The sequence below is a fragment of the Peromyscus maniculatus genome, chromosome 1, assembly GCF_049852395.1.
Source record: "Peromyscus maniculatus bairdii isolate BWxNUB_F1_BW_parent chromosome 1, HU_Pman_BW_mat_3.1, whole genome shotgun sequence".
Classification (NCBI taxonomy): Eukaryota; Metazoa; Chordata; class Mammalia; order Rodentia; family Cricetidae; genus Peromyscus; species Peromyscus maniculatus.
The window spans coordinates 4954864-4974302 of NC_134852.1; the positions used below are offsets into that span (position 1 = coordinate 4954864).

General features: G+C 37.6%; 1 protein-coding gene across 1 annotated transcript; it reads right to left on the minus strand.

Moving 5' to 3' along the window:
• Nucleotides 1–5345: 5345 nt before the first annotated feature.
• LOC143267691 (vomeronasal type-2 receptor 116-like) lies at nt 5346–18931 on the minus strand. Its single transcript, XM_076547157.1, has 6 exons — nt 18717–18931; nt 12325–12616; nt 11177–11983; nt 10027–10254; nt 8907–9030; nt 5346–6271 (listed from the first exon to the last, which is right to left on the minus strand). Exons 1-6 carry the CDS (start codon nt 18929–18931, stop codon nt 5346–5348), a joined length of 2592 nt encoding a protein of 863 aa, XP_076403272.1.
• Between the last annotated feature and the right edge of the window lie 508 nt (nt 18932–19439).

The window sequence follows — 19439 nt, forward strand, 5'->3', positions numbered from 1 at the left end:
CAAGAAATTTGGGACACCATGAAAAGACCAAACCTAAGAGTAATAGGGATAGAAGAAGGGGAAGAATACCAACTCAAAGGCACAGAAAATATATTCAACAAAATCATACAAGAAAACTTTCCTAACCTAAAGAAAGAAATACCTATGAAGATACAAGAAGCTTACAGAACACCGAATAGGCTGGATCCAAAAAAATAAGTCCCCTCGCCACATAATACTAAACACACAGAAAAAATATTAAGAGCCACAAAGGAAAATGACCAAGTAACATATAAAGGCAAACCCATCAGAATAACACCAGACTTCTCAATAGAGACTATGAAAGCTAGAAGATCATGAACAAATCTTATGCAGACACTAAGAGACCATGGATGCCAACCCAGACTATTATACCCAGCAAGACTCTCAATCACCATAGGCAAAGTAAACAAAATATTCCAGGATAAAACCAGATTTAATCAATACCTGTCCACAAACCTAGCCCTACAGAAAGCACAAGAAGGGAAAATCCAAACCAAAGAAGCTAAACACATCCATGAAAAATCAAGCAATAGATAATCCCACACCAACATACACCAAAGAAGGACAACACAACACAACCACAAAAAATAACAGGAATTAACAATCACTGGTCATTAATATCCATCAATATCAATGGTCTGAACTCACATATAAAAAAACACAGGCTAACAGAATGGATAAGAAAACAGGACTCATCCATCTGCTGCATACAAGAAACACACCTTAACTTCAAAGACAGACACTACCTCCGAGTAAAGGGCTGGGAAAAGGCTTTCCAAGCAAATGGACCGAAGAAACAAGCTGGTGTAGCTATCCTAATATCTAATAAAATAGACTTCAAACTAAAATCAATCAAAAGAGATCAGGATGGACATTACATATTCATCACGGGAAACATCCACCAAGATGAAGTCTAGATTCTAAACGTTTATGCTCCAAATACAAAAGCACACAGATTCATAAAAGAAACACTACTAAAGTTTAAAACACACATCAAACCCCCCACATTAGTAGTGGGAGATTTTAACACACCACTCTCACAAAAAAACAGATCTACCAGACTGAAACTTAACAAAGAAATAAAGGACCTAACAGATGTTATGACTCAAATGGACTTAATAGATATCTACAGAACATTCCATCCCAACACAAAAGAATATACCTTCTTCTCAGCACCCTATGGAAACTCTCAAAAATTGACCACATGCTTGGCCACAAAACAAATCTCAACAGATACAAAAAAATGGAATAACCTCCTGTATCTTATAGACCACCATGCCTTAAAGTTAGACCTCAACAACAACAAAAATTATAGAAAACCCACAAACTCATGGAAACTGAATAATGTCCACCTGAAACACCAATGGGTCAAGGAAGAAATAAAGTAAAAAATTAAAGATTTCCTAGAATTCAATGAAAATGAAAGTACAACATACCCAAACTTATGGGACACTATGAAAGCAGTGCTAAGAGGAAAATTCATAGCTCTAAATGCACACATAAAGATGATGGAGCAATCCTGTACCAATGAATTAACAGTACAACTGAAAGTTCTAGAACAAAAAGAAACAAACCCACCCAAGAGAAATAGACGCCAGGAAATAATCAAATAGAGGGCTGAAATAAATGAAATAGAAAACAAGAGAACAATACAAAAAATCAATGAAACAAAGAGTTGGTTCTTTGAAAAAATCAACAAGATAGACAAACCCCTAGCCAAATTAACCAAAAGGCAAAGAGAGAGTACCCAAATTCACAAAATCAGAAATGAAAAGGGAGACATAACAATAGACAACGAGGAAATCCAGAGAATCATCAGATCATACTTCAAAAACCTGTACTCCACAAAAATGGAAAACCAAGAAGAAATGGGCAATTTTCTGGAAAAATACCACATAACAAAATTAAATCAAGACCACATAAACCATTTAAATAGACCAATAACCCCTAAAGAAATAGAAACAGTCATCAAAAGTCCCCCAACCAAAAAAAGCCCAGGACCAGATGGTTTCAGTGCAGAATTCTACCAGACTTTCAAAAAAGAACTAATACCATTACTCTTCAAAGTGTTCCACACAATAGAAACAGAAGAAATACTACCAAACTCTTTTTATGAGGCTACAATTACCCTGATACACAAACCACACAAAGATGCAGCAAAGAAAGAGAACTACAGACCAATCTCCCTCATGAACATTGATGCAAAAATACTCAACAAAATATTGGCAAAACGAATCCAAGAATACATCAAAACAATTATCCATCACGACCAGGTAGGATTCATCCTAGGGACGCAAGGATGGTTCAACATATGAAAATTAGTCAATGTAATACACCATATAAACAAACCGAAAGAAAAAAACCACATGATCATCCGCTGAAAAAGCCTTCGACAAAATCCAACACCCCTTCATGATAAAGGTCTCAGAAAGATCAGGAATACAAGGAACATTTCTAAACATAATAAAGGCAATTATAGCAAACCAACAGCAAACATCAAATTAAACAGAGAGAAACTCAAAGCGATACCACTAAATTCAGGAACAAGACAAAGCTGTCCACTCTCCCCAGATTTATTCAATATAGTACTAGAAGTTCTAGCTAGAGCAATAAGACAACAAAAGGAGATCAAAGGGATACAGATTGGCAAGGAAGAAGTCAAACTTTCACTATTTGCAGATGATATGATAAGTGACCCCAAAAACTCTACCAGGGAACTCCTACAGCTGATAAACTCCTTCAGTAAAGTGACAGGATACAAGATCAACTCAAAAAAATCAGTAGCCCTCCTATACACAAATGATAAAAAGGGCTGAGAAAGAAGTCAGAGAAACATCACCCTTTACAATAGCCACAAATAATATAAAATACCTTGGGATAACACTAACTAAACAAGTGAAGGACCTTTTTGATAAGAATTTTAAATCTCTAAAGAAAGAAATTGAAGAAGATATCAGAAAATGGAAGGATCTCCCATGCTCATGGATAGGTAGGATTAACATAGTAAAAATGGCAATCTTACCAAAAGCAATCTACAGATTCAATGCAATCCCCATCAAAATACCAACACAATTCTTCACAGACTTGGAAAGAAAAATACTCAACTTCATATAGAAAAACAAAAGACCCAGAATAGCTAAAAGAATCCTATACGATAAAGCAACCTTTGGAGGCATCACCATCCCTGACCTCAAACTCTACTATAGAGCTATAGTAATAAAAACAGCTTGGTACTGGTATAAAAACCGACATACAGACCAATGGAACCGAATTGAAGACCCTGACATTAATCCATGCACATAGGGGCACCTGGTTTTTGACAGGAGCCAAAACTATACAATGGAACAAAGAAAGTATCTTCAACAAATGGTGCTGGCATAACTGCATGTCAATATGTAAAAGATTACAAGTAGATCCATATCTGTCACCATGCACAAAACTCAAGTCCTAGTGGATCAAAGACCTAAACATAAATCCAGTTACACTAAACTTAATAGAAAAGAAAGTAGGGAGCACTCTTGAACGCACTGGCACCGGAGACCATTTCCTAAATAAAACACCAACAACACAGACCCTGAGCACAACAATTAATAAGAGGGACCTCTCGAAACTGAGAAGCTTTTGCAGGGCAAAAGACACAGTCAATAAGACAAAAAGACAGCCAACAGAATGGGAAAAGATCTTCACCAACCCCACATCTGACAGAGGATTGTTCTCCACAGTATATAAAGAACTCAAGAAACTAGACATCGAAGTACTGAACAGTCCAATTAAAAAATGGGCTAAAGAGCTAAACATAGAATTCACAAAACAAGAATCACAAATGGCTGAAAGACATTTAAAGAAATGCTCAACATCCTTAATCATCAGAGAAATGCAAATCAAAACGACTCTGAGATACTACCTTACACCTGTCAGAATGGCTACGATCAAAAACACCAATAACAGTCAATGTTGGAGAGGATGTGGAGCAAAGGGAACACTCCTCCACTGTTGGTGGGAATGTAAACTTGTACAACCACTGTGGAAATCAGTATGGCAGTTTCTCAGAAAATTAGGAATCGAACTACCTCAAGACCCAGCCATCCCACTCTTGGGCATATATCCAAGGAATGCTGATTCATACCATAAAGATACATGCTCAGCTATGTTCATAGCAGCACTATTTGTAATAGCCAGAACCTGGAAACAACCTAGCTGCCCGTCAACGGAAGAATGGATGAAAAAAATGTGATACATATACACAATAGAGTACTGCTCAGCAAAGAAAAACAATGAAAGCATGAAATTTGCAGGCAAATGGATGGAACTAGAAAAAAATCATCCTGAATGAGGTAACCCAAGCCCAGAAAGACAGTCATGGTATGCACTCACTCATAAGTGGATACTAGATATAAAATAAAGAACAATCAGACCACAACCCATAGAACCATGGAGGCTATATACATAGCATGGAGGTCCCAAGGACAACTGTGGCTTATAATAAATTTTAGTTTTACTCAATTACTGAAAAAAAATAGCCAAACGAATAGAAACACATGAATTATGAACCAAAGGCTGAGGGGCCCCCAGGTGGATCAGGCAGGCCCTCTGAATTGTTGAGACAGTTGATTGGCTTGATCAGTTTGGGAGGCAAATAGGCAGTGGGACCGAGTCCTGTGCTCATTGCATGAGGTGGCTGTTTGAAACCTGGAGCTTATGCAGGGATGCTTGGCTCAGCCTGGTAGGAGGGGACTGGACCTGCCTGAACTGAGTCTACCAGGTTGATCTCAGTCCTTGGGGGAGGCTTTGCTGTGGAGGAGGTAGGAATAGGAGGGTGGTCTGGGGGGAAGGGGAGTGGTGGGAGGGAGGAGAACAGGGGAACCTGTGGCTGATATGTAGAACTGAATGGTATTGTAAAATAAAATAAAAATTAAAAATAAAAAATAAATAAATGTACAGAAAAACATTGAAGAATATTTACACACATGACTTGAATATGTTTGTGATCACCCACAGTTGATAGAGTAAATACTTTTTGGAATTCTGTTGTTAAATGAATAAAATTTGTGAATGATCCAAGTGCAAGAATTCACAAATTTAGATTTCATCAGCAAATGAAACCAAAACACAAAAGCAATAGTCAATGCAAGAGAAGTACTCAAAATGCAGCTTGTATTTCAGCGCGACAAAAAGATGGATACAGAATTAATGTAGCCTAATATGATCACCTAAAGAAATAACAGCCTAGGGGATCAAATGCCAAATTATAGCATTATATGTGAGGGTTCAGATAGTGAAGAACAATCATGCTTCAAAGCTCTTTAATTTAAGAAACATAGAAGCTAGTTTTTAAGGTTTTTCCTCCTAGCATATGTTTTGTCCCTAATGTGATGAAGTGAGTTCCTTTCTGGCCTTAATAGTATGATGTAGCACTTGGGGGCAAAGATGATGCCTAAGAGTGATGTACTGGAAGCCAAGATAGAGAGGACTTCCATAGCCACCATGACCTTGCCCTTGGTACTATGGTAGACAGGGAGGAAGCTGACCCAGACACTGCAGAACACCAGCATGCTGAAAGCCAGGAATTTGGCTTCATTGAATGTGTCAGGCAGATTCCTGGACAAAAAAGCCATAAGGTAGCTGCCTACAGCCAGTGTTCCCAGGTATCCCAGGATGCAGTAGAAGGCAATAGCTGAGCCTTTGTTGCAAATGATGATGATGTGTCCATGTTCTGAAACGACATCTTTGTCAATAAATGGAGGAGAGGTTGCCAGCCAGATTCCAGAGAGAACAACTTGCAGGAAGGTGCAGATGGGAATGATGAAATTAGGGGCCCTTGCTATCAGCAGCCATCTCCTCATTCTCCGTGGAGTAGTGACCTTGAAGGCTATAAGTACAGTGAGAGTTTTGGCCAGCACAGTGGAAAGAGTTACAGTGAACAGAAGTCCAAAAGTGTTCTGCTGTAGGATACAGGTGATTCTGCTAGGATGGCCAATGTACAGCAAGGGACAGAGAAAACAGAGGGTCAGAGTGATGAGCAGGATGTAACTGAGATCCTGGTTATTGGCCTTGACAATGGGAGTGTCTCTGTGCTTCAGAAACACCCCAAGCACAACAACTGTGAGTGAGGAGAAGCCCAGGGACATGAAGGTGAGTGTCTTCCCCAAGGGGTCATCATAGGCCAGAAATGTCACCCTTTTCTGTAGGCAGTAACTCTTCTTTGTATTTGCATAGTGAGTTTCTGGACACTTTACACACTGGTCCACATCTGGCAGAAATACAGGTGATCATGAGTACATACTCAAGTTTTCCCTTTTATTCTAAGTCAGTTCCCTTCTCCAGAACATTGAAATGTTCTCTGAACCATCTTGCTTTGTTTTAGATACAAATACAGAAGGATAAAACTCCATTTGCCTTCTGCTTCATGCTGACAGAAATTAAACACCCCCAGTGCTTTCTCTGTTGTTACTCATATGGTATCCTCACCTTAGTGACACTGTGGTATCTGTTCTGTAAGTCATTAGAGCACTGATATACATTGCATGAGCCTAGAGATTGTCTTTTCATCAATACATCTCCATTCTCAAGAGGACATGGGAATTCAGTGTGATAGACAGAATGTACTTTGATATCCTTATCTTACAACAGTATTTTTTTATATGAGTCCCAAATATACCTACATTCCTAAAGTCCATAGAGTTCTCTATTTCATTATTCTTTGAAGGATCCTGAGTGAATTAGTATTTTTAAATTATTAAAGCCTTGAAACACTTCACCAGTGACACTGTTCTCATAATTCTGTACAACACTATCTATGTTATGAATATGAAAGACTGCTCATATATTCTAAAGTATCCATGGAACAATATTTGAGCCCTTTTTTCCTGACATCTTATCAATTTTCTTAGATTATCATGCATGCTATGGATTTTTCTCTCATATTTCCATTACATATTTCTATATAGCTTTTTGTTTTCAATATATATTAAACTTCTTTATATCATCACATTTCCATTCACGCTCCCTATATAATACATTTGATCTTAATTTTTCCCTCCTCTATTTCTCCCAGATCGTACTGACCTCCATGAACACAGAAGTCCACAGTTTCTTTCTCTTTAACATGGAAACAAAACAAAAAAAAACAAGTCAACAATCAAGATCTCTCTCTCTCTCTCTCTCTCTCTCTCTCTCTCTCTCTCTCTCTCTCTCTCTCTCTCTCCTCCCTCCTCCCTGTCTTTCTCTCTCTCTCTCTCTCTCTCTCTCTCTCTCTCTCTCTCTCTCTCTCTCTCTCTCTCTCTCTCTCTCTCACACACACACACACACACACACACACACACAAAAAAAAAAACATACACACTCATACTATAAAGCAAGAAGGTACAAAATAAACTATAAAGGAAAAGTCCAATAAAAACAAAACAAACAAATAAACCTGAGGCCAAAGAAAGCAAGTAGACAAAGAAACATCTGAGGTCATTTTGTGTTGGCCATCTACCCCTGGGCAACAGTCCTATCATTAAGGGTTCTTACAATACCCCGTGGTAGTTCATTGGGAAAACTTAGTATTCCTTTACAAGTGGGCATCAATTGCAGAAATGGTCTTGGTAAGAAGTGGCAGCTCATGTCCAATATTTCATCTGCATGCTTTGATCCCATCTGGATTTACCTGGGCAGGCCCTGTGCATGCTGCCACAGTGCATGTAGGTTCTTATATGCCTCAGTCCTGTTGTGTAGACTCTATTTTTACTTTTGTTGATATTGTTATTGAATATAAGAATTAATTCAATTTTAGTAGCATTAAATCTATGTCAATATATTTGATTTTCTTCCATTTCTTCAGCTTAAATACCTATGCTCATTTCATTTATTTAAAAATAAATAAATCTATTTTTATTTCGTGTGTGTGTGTGTGTGTGTGTGTGTGTGTGTGTGTGTGTGTGTTTCTACAGGTCTAGAAACCATGAGCATCCCGGCCCTGAAGCGACCAGTATAGGGCATAACTGGAGTTACAGAGACTGTGATCCACCATGTGTGTCCTGGAACCTGAACTTGGATCCCCGGAAGAGCAGCCAGTGCGCTGAACTTTGGAGGCATCACTCAAGCCCACATCATTAGTTTCTGAAGTTATACTTTACACTGTACTTTCATGTCTCTCTTCTCCACTGTTACTCCTTCTCTTCTGTATTTGGAGTATTTCTTTTGCTCTTAATGGCCTAGGTCATAATACAAGCTTCATATGCAGAACTCCATCTCTTTTTAAAGAAAGGCATCTAATATGCAAGCTATACAAATTACTTCATATAGTACTAAACGTGTTACTTTATGGAATAGTTTCAGATTACCCTACAGTATTTGAGTGAGTAGCTATTAAATTTTCAACTGTCTAATATTTGTGCATTATTCTCATCCTTGGCCTTCATTTTCCTTTAATATCTAGTTATTAACATGTAGCCCTATGGAATTTGACTATAGTGGGTGAGGTGCTCCTCCTTTGTGCAAATGAACAAGCACATGAATGTAGTACATGTGAAGTGTGTTTAAGTGATACACATTCAAGGTAACGATGAGGTGCTCCATCTTGTCAACCTCAATATATTTGATGAAAGAACTAGATCTATGTACATATATAGTGTGAAAGGATTCCAATTATAAAAAAATTAAAATTTAAAGAGTCCCTATTATAGAGGTAAAGAATGTAAGTCCACAAGTATTTTCTAAATAGTAACTATTCAATTAAAATATTCCAGGTATAAAAAACATAATTATTCAAAAAATGTTAACAACATAAATCTGTGTATGATTTCTCTTCTTATTGCACATATCTGTCTGTCTGTTTATCTGTCTGTCTATCTATCTATCTATATATATATATATCTATCTATGAAATGATTGGCATTTACCTGTCTCATTGGAAATTTCATTCTCTGGGCAAGGGGTACAGTCAAAGCAACAGGCAGCTTTGCCCTCCTGGTGAGTTTTTCTGTACCCAGGATCACAGCTTTCACTGCATATAGACTGCGGAATCTGAGAATAATAAAATAAATGATAGCAAATATTCCAGTTTTAGGGAATGTGTAATAGGCAGAGTGTTTTCAAATATGGAATCATTAATTTGTTTTGTTGAATTATTTCTATTAGTAGAACGAGTCATTCAAAGGTCCATGTGGTCAGCACTTGGCCTTAATAACACAACTTTGTTGGAAAATGGTTGAAAGATAATGAGGCAGAGTATAGAGGTAAAACTTTAGCATGTCTTGGTGAGACTAAAAATCTACTGTCTCTTGACTCCTGGATACAAAGGCTTATACATTTTTCTTCCATAGTAATGGTTCATCTTGTCAACTTCATAGGTCTTAAACCCACTATGGAAACCAATAAATGAGAATTATTGTAAAAGGTTTTCCAGACTATGTTACTTGTGGTCAAAAATCCTCTCTAAATGATGTGGCCCCAATTTATTGGCTCTGGTCCCTGAATGAATGAAAAGGAAGAAAGGATGATAACAGTAGCATTCAGCTACCTCTGCATCCTGACTGTTGATGCTCTAAAAACATCTCTGAAGTGATTGAATATACCTTCAAACTGTGAGGACAGAAAAATGATCCTATATTTTTCATTAGGTAGTTGTTTTTGCTGCAGCAGCTAAATCAACAACTAATACATCTACTCATTCTACTCCTGTTCTTCTACATTGAATTGTTCTTCTACAAAAAGCAAAAGACCAACTGATCCCTGACTGAAACCTTTCAAGATGGGATCAAAATAAATATGTCAAGTGACTCATGACAATGATAGAAGTAATCATGAAACAGATAGTATATTTAGGACATTAAATAAATGAGCAGATTAAGAAATAAACAGTTCATTCAGCAAAATCAGGTATGAAGGCAATTCATTATATTGGTGGTCATTATGTGCCTATAAATGGGCCCTGTGTGAGCAGTGAAGGGTCATGATACACAGAAATATAGTTTTTGAAATTTATATATAGGTCAAATACTGAAGGAAGATGAAACCTACCTCTGTTAATCCTGTGGCCCACTGTATCATGTGAGAAGATAAGTATAATTTGTGGCCCTCTGGAGCATTTGGAGAAAATGTTCCTACTTTTGCTTTTATCCCAAGACCTTTTGGGAAATTCCAAAAATTGAGAATGTCATATTGTACATGTGATTGCCTTTTCTGATCCAGAACCACATGGTCTCTAGCATTATTGATGAGTAGTGTTTTCCTTAGGAAAGGGTGTAGCTAAAAGAGATGCATATTGTTATCTTACATAATCTCCAGAGTAGTAAAACAGAGGCAGATTCAGGGAACATCTCTCCTTTTTTTCATTCTTTATTAAGAAATTTTCTACTCACTCAACATACCATACACAGATCCCCACTCCTCCATCTTCCCACCCCCAGCCTGCTTTCCCAAGCCACCCTGGATCCCAACATCCCCCAAACCAAGGTCTCTCATGGGGAGTCAGCAGAGCCCAGCACACTGAGCCTAGGAAGATCCAAGCCCCTTCTAACTGCAGCAAGCTCTGCAAGGTGTCACACCACAAGCACCAGGTTCCCAGAAGCCAGTCCATAGACCAGTGACAGATCAGGGAACATCTCTTAATGATTTTAATCCTAATTGTGAAAAGCACCTTTAATATAGGTACCAATCACATCGAATAAATGATACCCTAGGATAATAAAATTATCGTTATGCTTCTAAAATATTCGAATCAGTTTCACTAGAAAACTTAGAAGCAAGCACTCAGAGTGTGCATAGAGAAAACTTTCCCCTTTGTTGAAAGTATAGTCATACCCAACTAACTTTTGAAAATATTTATAATTTTACTATATAAAATAAATGATTATATGAGTGATAACTTACATAACATAAGCATCTTAGAAGATTTCATATCCATTGAGACCATCTCTGCCTTTGACTTTTCTGTTGTGGGAAATGTATGGGATAAATGGACTTTCATGCTGAAAATTTTACCCTAGGAAATATTGTGTGACACTTTGCAATACAACTGCATAAGGACTTAAAACAGTCTGCTCCTTGCACAGTCTCTCTTGTAGATTTTTCACAAAATAATCTAAAATACATATTGTCTAGTTTGATTGCATTTATCATTTTTGGTGTTTGATATTGCTGATGTTATAATATAAAACAGTAGCATTACCTGCCAGGGGAAGAATTCCATCTCTTTTCCTTTTCCACGAGTATGAAAATATATTTGATTGAGCATCATGTCATGTAGACTGTGGGCCACAGCATACACTGCATTGTACACATTGTAACTCTCTTCACTCATGGTCATGTCAAACATGTTCCCTGGCAAAAAGCCCAAGGAGGCATTAGGCAGACAGTTATCCACAATTTTACAATTTTTTCTCGAAAATGAGCAATTGAATAATGAGTGCCACAATATATGAAGATATGTGTCTTGTGGGTATTTGAAAGGATTGGCTGTCTGAATAAAATCTGTAAAATTAATGATCTCCTCCATGTGGTGTGAAAAAATAAGGGCTCCATGCAATGAATCTAACAGGAAATAGTTATCAAATTTGGAATTATCCCAGTGTGAGTTCAGGACCCAGACTTTCCATGTAAGTAACTTCTCCTTAATATTTACTATTAAACTTAATAAGGAATCAGTGTCCCCATAAATAATTATCACGTTTGCTGATGATTCCAGGATCTGCACCTGATTTTTCCAGGATGTTGTCATGAATGAACCCCTGACGGTTAAGACCATTTCCACAAATGCTATGCAGACTCCATTTTTTTCCATCTCACTTCTCAAATCTGACAGAATCTGGACACCTTTGTCATCATCTATGATGAACAGCCCAACCCAGTTCCAGTGGAAATGAAGCATCAAAGATACAATGCCAAGTGTCAGAGATGTGTCCTTGGGGGCCAACTGGTACAGGGAAGAAAACCATCTTTTTTCGTTCAGGATAGAATCAAAAGGCCCAAAAGTAAGCTGTAGAGAAAAACAATCAGAGAGCAGAACATTGTCATAAAATTCAACTCAATTCTACAGCAATGATTTGAAGCCTGTAGGGTAACACTACATTGAAGGTAAAACCTGCCTTCTTAAGGGTTTTCCAAAATGTACAGAAAATACTAGGTTCAGTAGTGTTTGTCACTACTCCACCCTTTCCTTTCCCTCCATTCTAAGCTAGAGAAATATAGATGCATCACCAACTGTCTGCATCATTTCCCTACCCATTCAGAGTGATTTAAATTGCCTTGTTTTTCCTCACAGCCACCTAAAATGTCACCAAGCAGAGCTGACATCATGTCCTATCCCATATCTCTCACCTGTGGATATTTGTAAAGACCCAGCAGTGTCCCTATGTATTCTGATATTGCCCATGATGGTCCCGTAAGTACAGCAGCTGACATGCCCGCTCTTGCACATCTGTAGTTAGGCAGAGCATAACCAGGGCCCGAAAATGTACCAATAAGATTGGCCAGAGTGTATCTTTTACCATCATAAACATTCTGGACAATGAATCCAAGGGATGTATTTGGTAAAATATAGGGATTGCTGTTGATCTCCTCAATGGCAAACATCATGGCCAAAATACATTGGTAGTTCCTCAACTTAAACCTGCACACAAGGGACACCAGTATTTAGGATGAACACTCACACCACACAACATGTGCTATATGTGTAAGTTTAGTTCAATGGGTTTTACAGTTTGAATGATTCTGTTTCCAAAGTCCATGTTTAAGTATCTTCCCAGCATTTACTATAATTAGAATAGAAATATTGTAAATGTAATTCTTACTTGATAACATTTTGTTGTATGTAGTTATACTGTGTTAAAGTTAAAACAGTTCTTGTTATTTAGAAAAAAGGGAAAATGTTGTAGACTATTATTTTATGTATGTTACTTTTATTTATGTTGCATTTGTTTAACTCTGTGAATCTGTATTACTTTGCCTGCCTAAAATACTTGATGGTCTAATAAACAGCTGAACAGCCACCAAAAAAGTCAGAAAGTATAATTTTGACAGAAAAGACATATAAGGTTGAAAAAATTTAACCTTCAAAAATAACATTGAGCTTTTATTTCCCCCCATCTACTACTGAGCTTGGGGCCTGCCATTAAGAATACTTTGGCTGGGCAGTGGGGCCCTCGCCTTTAATCCCAGCACTTGGGAGGCAGAGGCAGGCGGATCTTTGTGAGTTCGAGGCCAGCTTGGTCTACAGAGAGAGATCCAGGAAAAATGCAAAGCTCCACAGAGAAACCCTGTCTCAGAAAAAAAAAAAGAATACATTGTATACCTAACAAGACTTCCTTGGAGAAAACTAATTTTCTCTTTACCACTGGGTTAGGGATGGAGGCTTGTGATAGCTTTGAGATAGTTTCTGCATTAAAAAAGGGGGCTTGTGTTCACTCAGTTCACTTGTGTTCACCTCTCAGCACAGGCCCTGCATCTGTCTTATACTGGTATTGGTCTTGTGCATGCTTTCAAGTTTATCTGAGTTCACATGTGCAGCAGTCCTGCTAGGTTGAGATGACTTTGTTTCCTCAGCGTTGTCCATCTTCTCTGGCTCTTACAATGTTTCCACCTCCTCTTCCACAGCATTTCTTAAGCCCCAAGGGAATGGGTTTTATGAATACATCCCATTTAGGACTGACTGTGCTACTGTTGCAGGTAACTTCTCTGATGATGGCTAAGTAAAACATGTATCTCGGTATAGAACAAAATAACCTGGATACCTCACCCTTCAGGGCCAACCTGATTGCTGGCAGTTCAGCCATCAGAGCTGTCCTAAGCATCTCAAGGTGTTGCCTGACTCCCCAGGTAGTCAGGGCACCTTTCACAGAGTTGTAAAACTCATGTTTTGCTGCCAAATACAGGACCAAACCCAGAGTTGTTGCAACCAATTTATGTACATTTTTGGTGCTGAAACCCAGGACACAAAACTCACAGAGTTGCAAAACTCATGTTTTTCAACCAATTTACTTACATACATATTATCCAGTAATAACTCTTAATATTTATGATCTCACGGACAAAACAAATAGATTGAATCAGGCCGGGCGGTGGTGGCGCACGCCTTTCAATACTTTCAAAATGCCCTCAAAATAGCAGCATTCTGGCCCAGAAACTTTCTGTTCTATACCATCCAATGGGCATTGATGCTCAAAATTTTGAGAAGACAGTTTCAACCCAAAACATATCAGTTTGAAAGCTTTAAAAATATCTATCGAGCTCAGATGATATAAATAAGGACTCCTTTATGTTATTATGCATTATATACCCATCAGTGCAGAAATAATGGGACAGTGTTTCTCTGTTTCACTTCAGAGACTTGGAGCTTGGCATTTTGTTCTGCTGGGAACCAAGATACAAACACACTGTGGGCAACTTAATGGGGGTTTAATATCCTAGCCTAACAGTATTAAATGTGAGTTGTTCACTAAAAGCTATTCACAAACTGTGTTGTTTTTATTAGGTCTACTTACAAAGTACTTTCATGAATTTCCACTAGTTTGATTTGGTCATCTCTTTGCATGGTAAGACAACTGTGTAGCTTGATTTGCTTGGTGGGTGGGTGCTGGAGGTAGAATCAAAATCCATCCCTGGTGCATGAGGGGGCTTTTTGGAGCCCACTACCTTGAGCAGCCTTGAGGGAAGGGCATGGACTTACCTTTACTATAAGTGCCCCGCTCTGGGAGGCCTTGACTTTTTGTAGGGAGGAGTGGGGTTGGGTTGTGGAGGAGATGTGGGGAGGGGGAGGAGGGAAGCAGGGTATCTCACATAGGTATGTACAATGAAAAATAATTTCTTAATAAAAAAGAACACTATTGTTAAATATACTTGGGTTTTCTTAAACTTTCTATATAGACCATGCCTCCTTGAAAACTTGTCTGTGCCATAAAATTTTACAGATTATAGGTGTGAACCACCACAATATCCAGCAACATATTTGGTTTGGATAGCACATAGATTGCCAGAAAATGTATAATTACCATGATTAAAGTTGCAAGGTGGGCATATTAAACTTCGTAATTTAATCTTTGTACATTTTTTTACATAGGATGAATTATCACCCTCTATGCCATAAACAGATATTGATGTCATGATGATAAATATATTCAAAATTGCTTAAATTTTTATGAGCTTGTATAATTATTACTGAGAACTATGGGAAATCAAAACTTAAAGAAACCAATGCAAGTAATTGAGGATTAAACAGAAAGGATGTGCTGTCACATATGATGAATTATCATCCTCTATGCCATAAACAGATATTGATGTCATGATGATAAATATATTAAACAGAAAGGATGTGCCATTACTGAAAAGTATGATCTTGATAACTGATAAACAATAATATTTTAAGAAGGATGACAATGGGGTCAGAATTCACAGACTGGTCAGTAGGAAAAGTAGGAAAGGAACAATATTCTGTGTGGGTTGATAAGTGTTTCCAGCCTCACATCATTTCTATTCTATAGCAAAAGAGATTCAATAAATATTCATTCTTCTGAATGAAACTGATGAAGATAACCCAGTGTACAACTTGATATTCACCTGATCTTTTTATTTTCAGAGAAAACCCAATCTTTAAGAGTCTGAATTATTAGGGAAGGAAAATGTTGTAATATAGTTAATATGTTTTCCCCCTGTTATTTAAGATTGGGGATTCATGACCAAACATGAAAAAGAATAAAAGTTTAAACAGATAAGTGAATACCCTATCTGTCATCATAGAGCCTTCATCCAGTAACTGATGAAAGCAGATGCAGAGATCCAGAGCCAAGCACCATGCTGAGCTCTAGGAGACTATTTGAAGAGAAAGAGAGAGAAGATGGATTCTATGAGCAAGGGGCATCAAGATCACAATAGGAAAAACTACAGAGACAACCAAACCAAACTAGTGGGAACTCATGAAGTTTAGACCAAAAGATGTAGAGCCTCCATGGTACTGGACTAGGCCCTCTGCATGAGCTAGACAGTTGTGTAGCTTGATCTGCTTAATGGGCTCCCTGGCTGTAGGATCAGGATCCATCCGTGGTGCATGAGCTGGCTTTTTGTAGCCTACTACCTATGGTGGTACACCTTGCAAAGCCTTGGTGCAGGAGGAGGGTCTTAGACTTGACTCAACTGAATGGACCAGGCTCTGCTGACTCCCTATGGGAGGCCTTACCTTGTTGGAGGAGGGAATGAGCTGTGGGTAAGCAGGTAGAAGGCTGTAGGGTTGGGAGGAAGGAAGATAGGGGTATCTGTGGTTGGTATGTAAAATTAATAAAGAATTACTCAATAAAAAAGATAAATAGACTTTGTACAATTAAAAGTTTTTGTCTTTTTACACTTTCGGAATGAAGTATCATATATATTTAAAATAAACCATACATCCTAAAAGATTTTCAAATAACCTGTAACCAGATATTATGTCCTTCAATTTGAAAAATACTGAAAAATGGTGACTATCCACAGTAAAACTAGAAAAAAATCTTAAAATATTACTTTTCATATTCATCTAATTCATGAGCTGTTTCAAGTTATTAATATACAAATGCATACATAACTGATACAATGCAGCTTGGATATACTAAGTCAGCCATATTTCTAAGTTAGTGTTAAAGAAAAGCACACTCATACACAATGAGAGAAACTTTGTCATTATTACTTTGCAAGGAAATTAACCACCATACATGAAAGATTCTATAGTGTTCATCAATATGTGCTTATGTAGATTAATTTGCTTTAATCGGATGGTAGGTATATTTTGTACCTATTAGACATAATTCTGTACCTATCAAACATTTATTTACCACCTTTCAACAAGAAAATTAAATCCAGTTAGAAAATTAGTCACCACAAAAAGTAGTGAAATAGAAAATAATGCTAGCCCCACAACTCATGATCTTTTGTAGTTATGACAATGAAGATAAATATACTTATAATGCTACCATTAGAACATGAGGAAATTTAACTGGAGAAAGACAGAACAAGAGACTTTTGTAATTACATACATACTTTCCCACACCTGTGTAAAAGTTTTTTCAAAATCATGAAAGCCTTTGTGATCCTTGCAGTGTATATAGTTGAATGAGCCTCACTCTCTATGCAAAGTATAATTTGCAATTGTTTTGTCTAAATCAAACATGTTGGTTTTTATAGCTTTTATATTTTTGGTTGTGAGCCTAGCCTTTTAATGGCTGAGCCATCTCTCCAGCCCTTTCATAGCTTTTAGAATAGCAAATTTACTTTAGTTTCATTTTTATACATCATAAGATATAAAATCAAGCTTACACAACATTTTCATCATTTACATATTAGACAACCCAGCCACAGAGAACTCACATTATTACAGTCCCTTTGCAGGCATGGGGGTGCTGCTGTATAAGCTGAAGAGGGACTTAAGCTGATGCACAGTGTTGTCTGAGCTGCTGAGATTGGAGAACAGAGAAGAAGATGAGGAACAGGGAGAAACAGGGACACCATCTGCTGTAATGCAGACAAATCTCCTTCCTGCATACAAGGTCAAATGTCTGGTAGACCATACAGCTTTTTAACCTAACTTGAAGTAAGCAATCATCTCTGGAGCCAGTAGACTCTTCCACAGAATATTTTATCTTTTAAATTTTTCTCTGTGCCTTCATTGTATCAAATTAAGAATTAACCTATTACCATATTATACTAACCTTCATGTAAAATAACATTCCATGCTTGAACACTTTCTCACTGCTCTCCACAGCCACATTTCAGCAGACACAGAACTGCCATATTGACAATTAACCTTCCTCAGTTCTATGTTTATTTTAGGTGATTTTCCACCCATTGCCTCCAACCTAACTCTTGAATATGTATTTCCATGTTGCCTTTGTTGAGTTCAGACTTGAGAGCAAGCTGCACTTTTCATTTTCAGACACTTATTGTGTGATTACCCACAGCTATGAGCATGTTAGCTTGGGTAGAACATCCTTGACTTCTAAACCCTAACACACATGATTTCATAACTTTAGCAGGACCTAGATACTCACTTAGACTTGCCTGGCACTATGTCTTAATCTTGTATCTTTGAGAATAACTAAAAGCAGTATTCCAAGGTCTCATCACATTAAGGGGCACAGGGAAACACATTCATCATAATGAAGAAGTATACATGGAATTTTCACGGAACTAACAGGTAAGCATCTAAGTTATCAGATAATGCAATTATTAGAAGTCAGATGAAAGAATCTGAGACAAATGAAGGCATTTCTAAAGCAGAAAGTTGGTCCAAATGTCTATTTCTGACATCCCTGATCACAAATCTAGAGCAGCAAATACAAATAACACATGTCATTTACACACAACAAAATCCCTGATCACTAACTTCAGTGACATTCGTTTCTTCTCACAGGAGCACAGCTAGACGTCTAGAGTTCCATCAAATACTCTATCATCTTTCTACTATCTACTCCATTTACAGTAGAGATAATATTGAAAACGTCCAAATCCTGAGGAGTTAGGGGCTTAGCTGAGAATATGAGGGATATTCCCAGTGTCTATCATAGAAAAGAAAATGAAAAAAACCCAAATTCCCATTTCCCCCTTGAAAGCACAAGATGAGTCACTAAGAAGACTGCACCAGAGAAGAGATCTAGGAATGGAAGAGAGAAATAATGATGTTGGAATCCATACTTCCCTCAGTGCATATGAATGACAAATTTAGATAATGAATAAATGGAAAAAAGACATACTCAACCATAAAATCTCTGTTAAATTTATACATCCGCCAATCAATTGTTTTGTTGAGTGGAGAGACAGCATATGCAGGAAAAAAACCAGTAATCACCACATTTCCTTTATCAATTAATTGGTAATTCCTTCTGACTAAGCACTCACTGCTGCTGTAGGAGCAAACAAGGACAGGAATCTGCAGAAAGCAAGAGATAAAAATCCAAGAGAACAGCATATTAACAAAGTATTTGGCCACACATGAGCATCATAGCATGAACTCCAAGCATCCAGTGTGGATGTGCAGAGCTCATATGTGAATGCATGTTTGTTTAGAATTTTATTGGTGACTGGAGCTATCCCTTGAATCATCCCAAGTTCTTCCTGACAAGACTCTTCACTTCCCTGAGGAATTATCCAATAATTTCTTCCCATAGGCTTTGAATCTCAGGCTCCACATTAACAATCACAAGACAAATGAAAAATATTTTTATGATCTTCTCCAGCCACAGGCAGCATGACTTCATCCAAGATCAAAGAGAACCTGTCCCAAGGCATGAAATTCTTTTGTTGGATTTGGTCACTAATGCAAACCAAGAAACTTCTTTTGAGAAAGCCATTTTTGATGATACAAACATGTGAAACCAGATGAAGCAACAGTAGATGAAAGGGAAAAGGATCAGAAAAGGCCCATGGCAGGCCTGACCAAGTCACAATACCAGGCACTGGTAGATTAGAGACTATCA

Excerpts from the sequence above, each read along its gene's own strand:
- LOC143267691 (XM_076547157.1), bottom strand. The coding sequence starts at position 18,931 with ATGCTGTTCTCTTGGATTTTTATCTCTTGCTTTCTGCAGATTCCTGTC. Across the intron at positions 12,617-18,716 it reads AACAGAGATTTTATGGTTGA|GTTTAAGTTGAGGAACTACC; the intron begins GTATGTCTTTTT and ends CCTTGTGTGCAG. Across the intron at positions 9,031-10,026 it reads GGGCCACAGGATTAACAGAG|ATTCCGCAGTCTATATGCAG; the intron begins GTAGGTTTCATC and ends TATTATTCTCAG.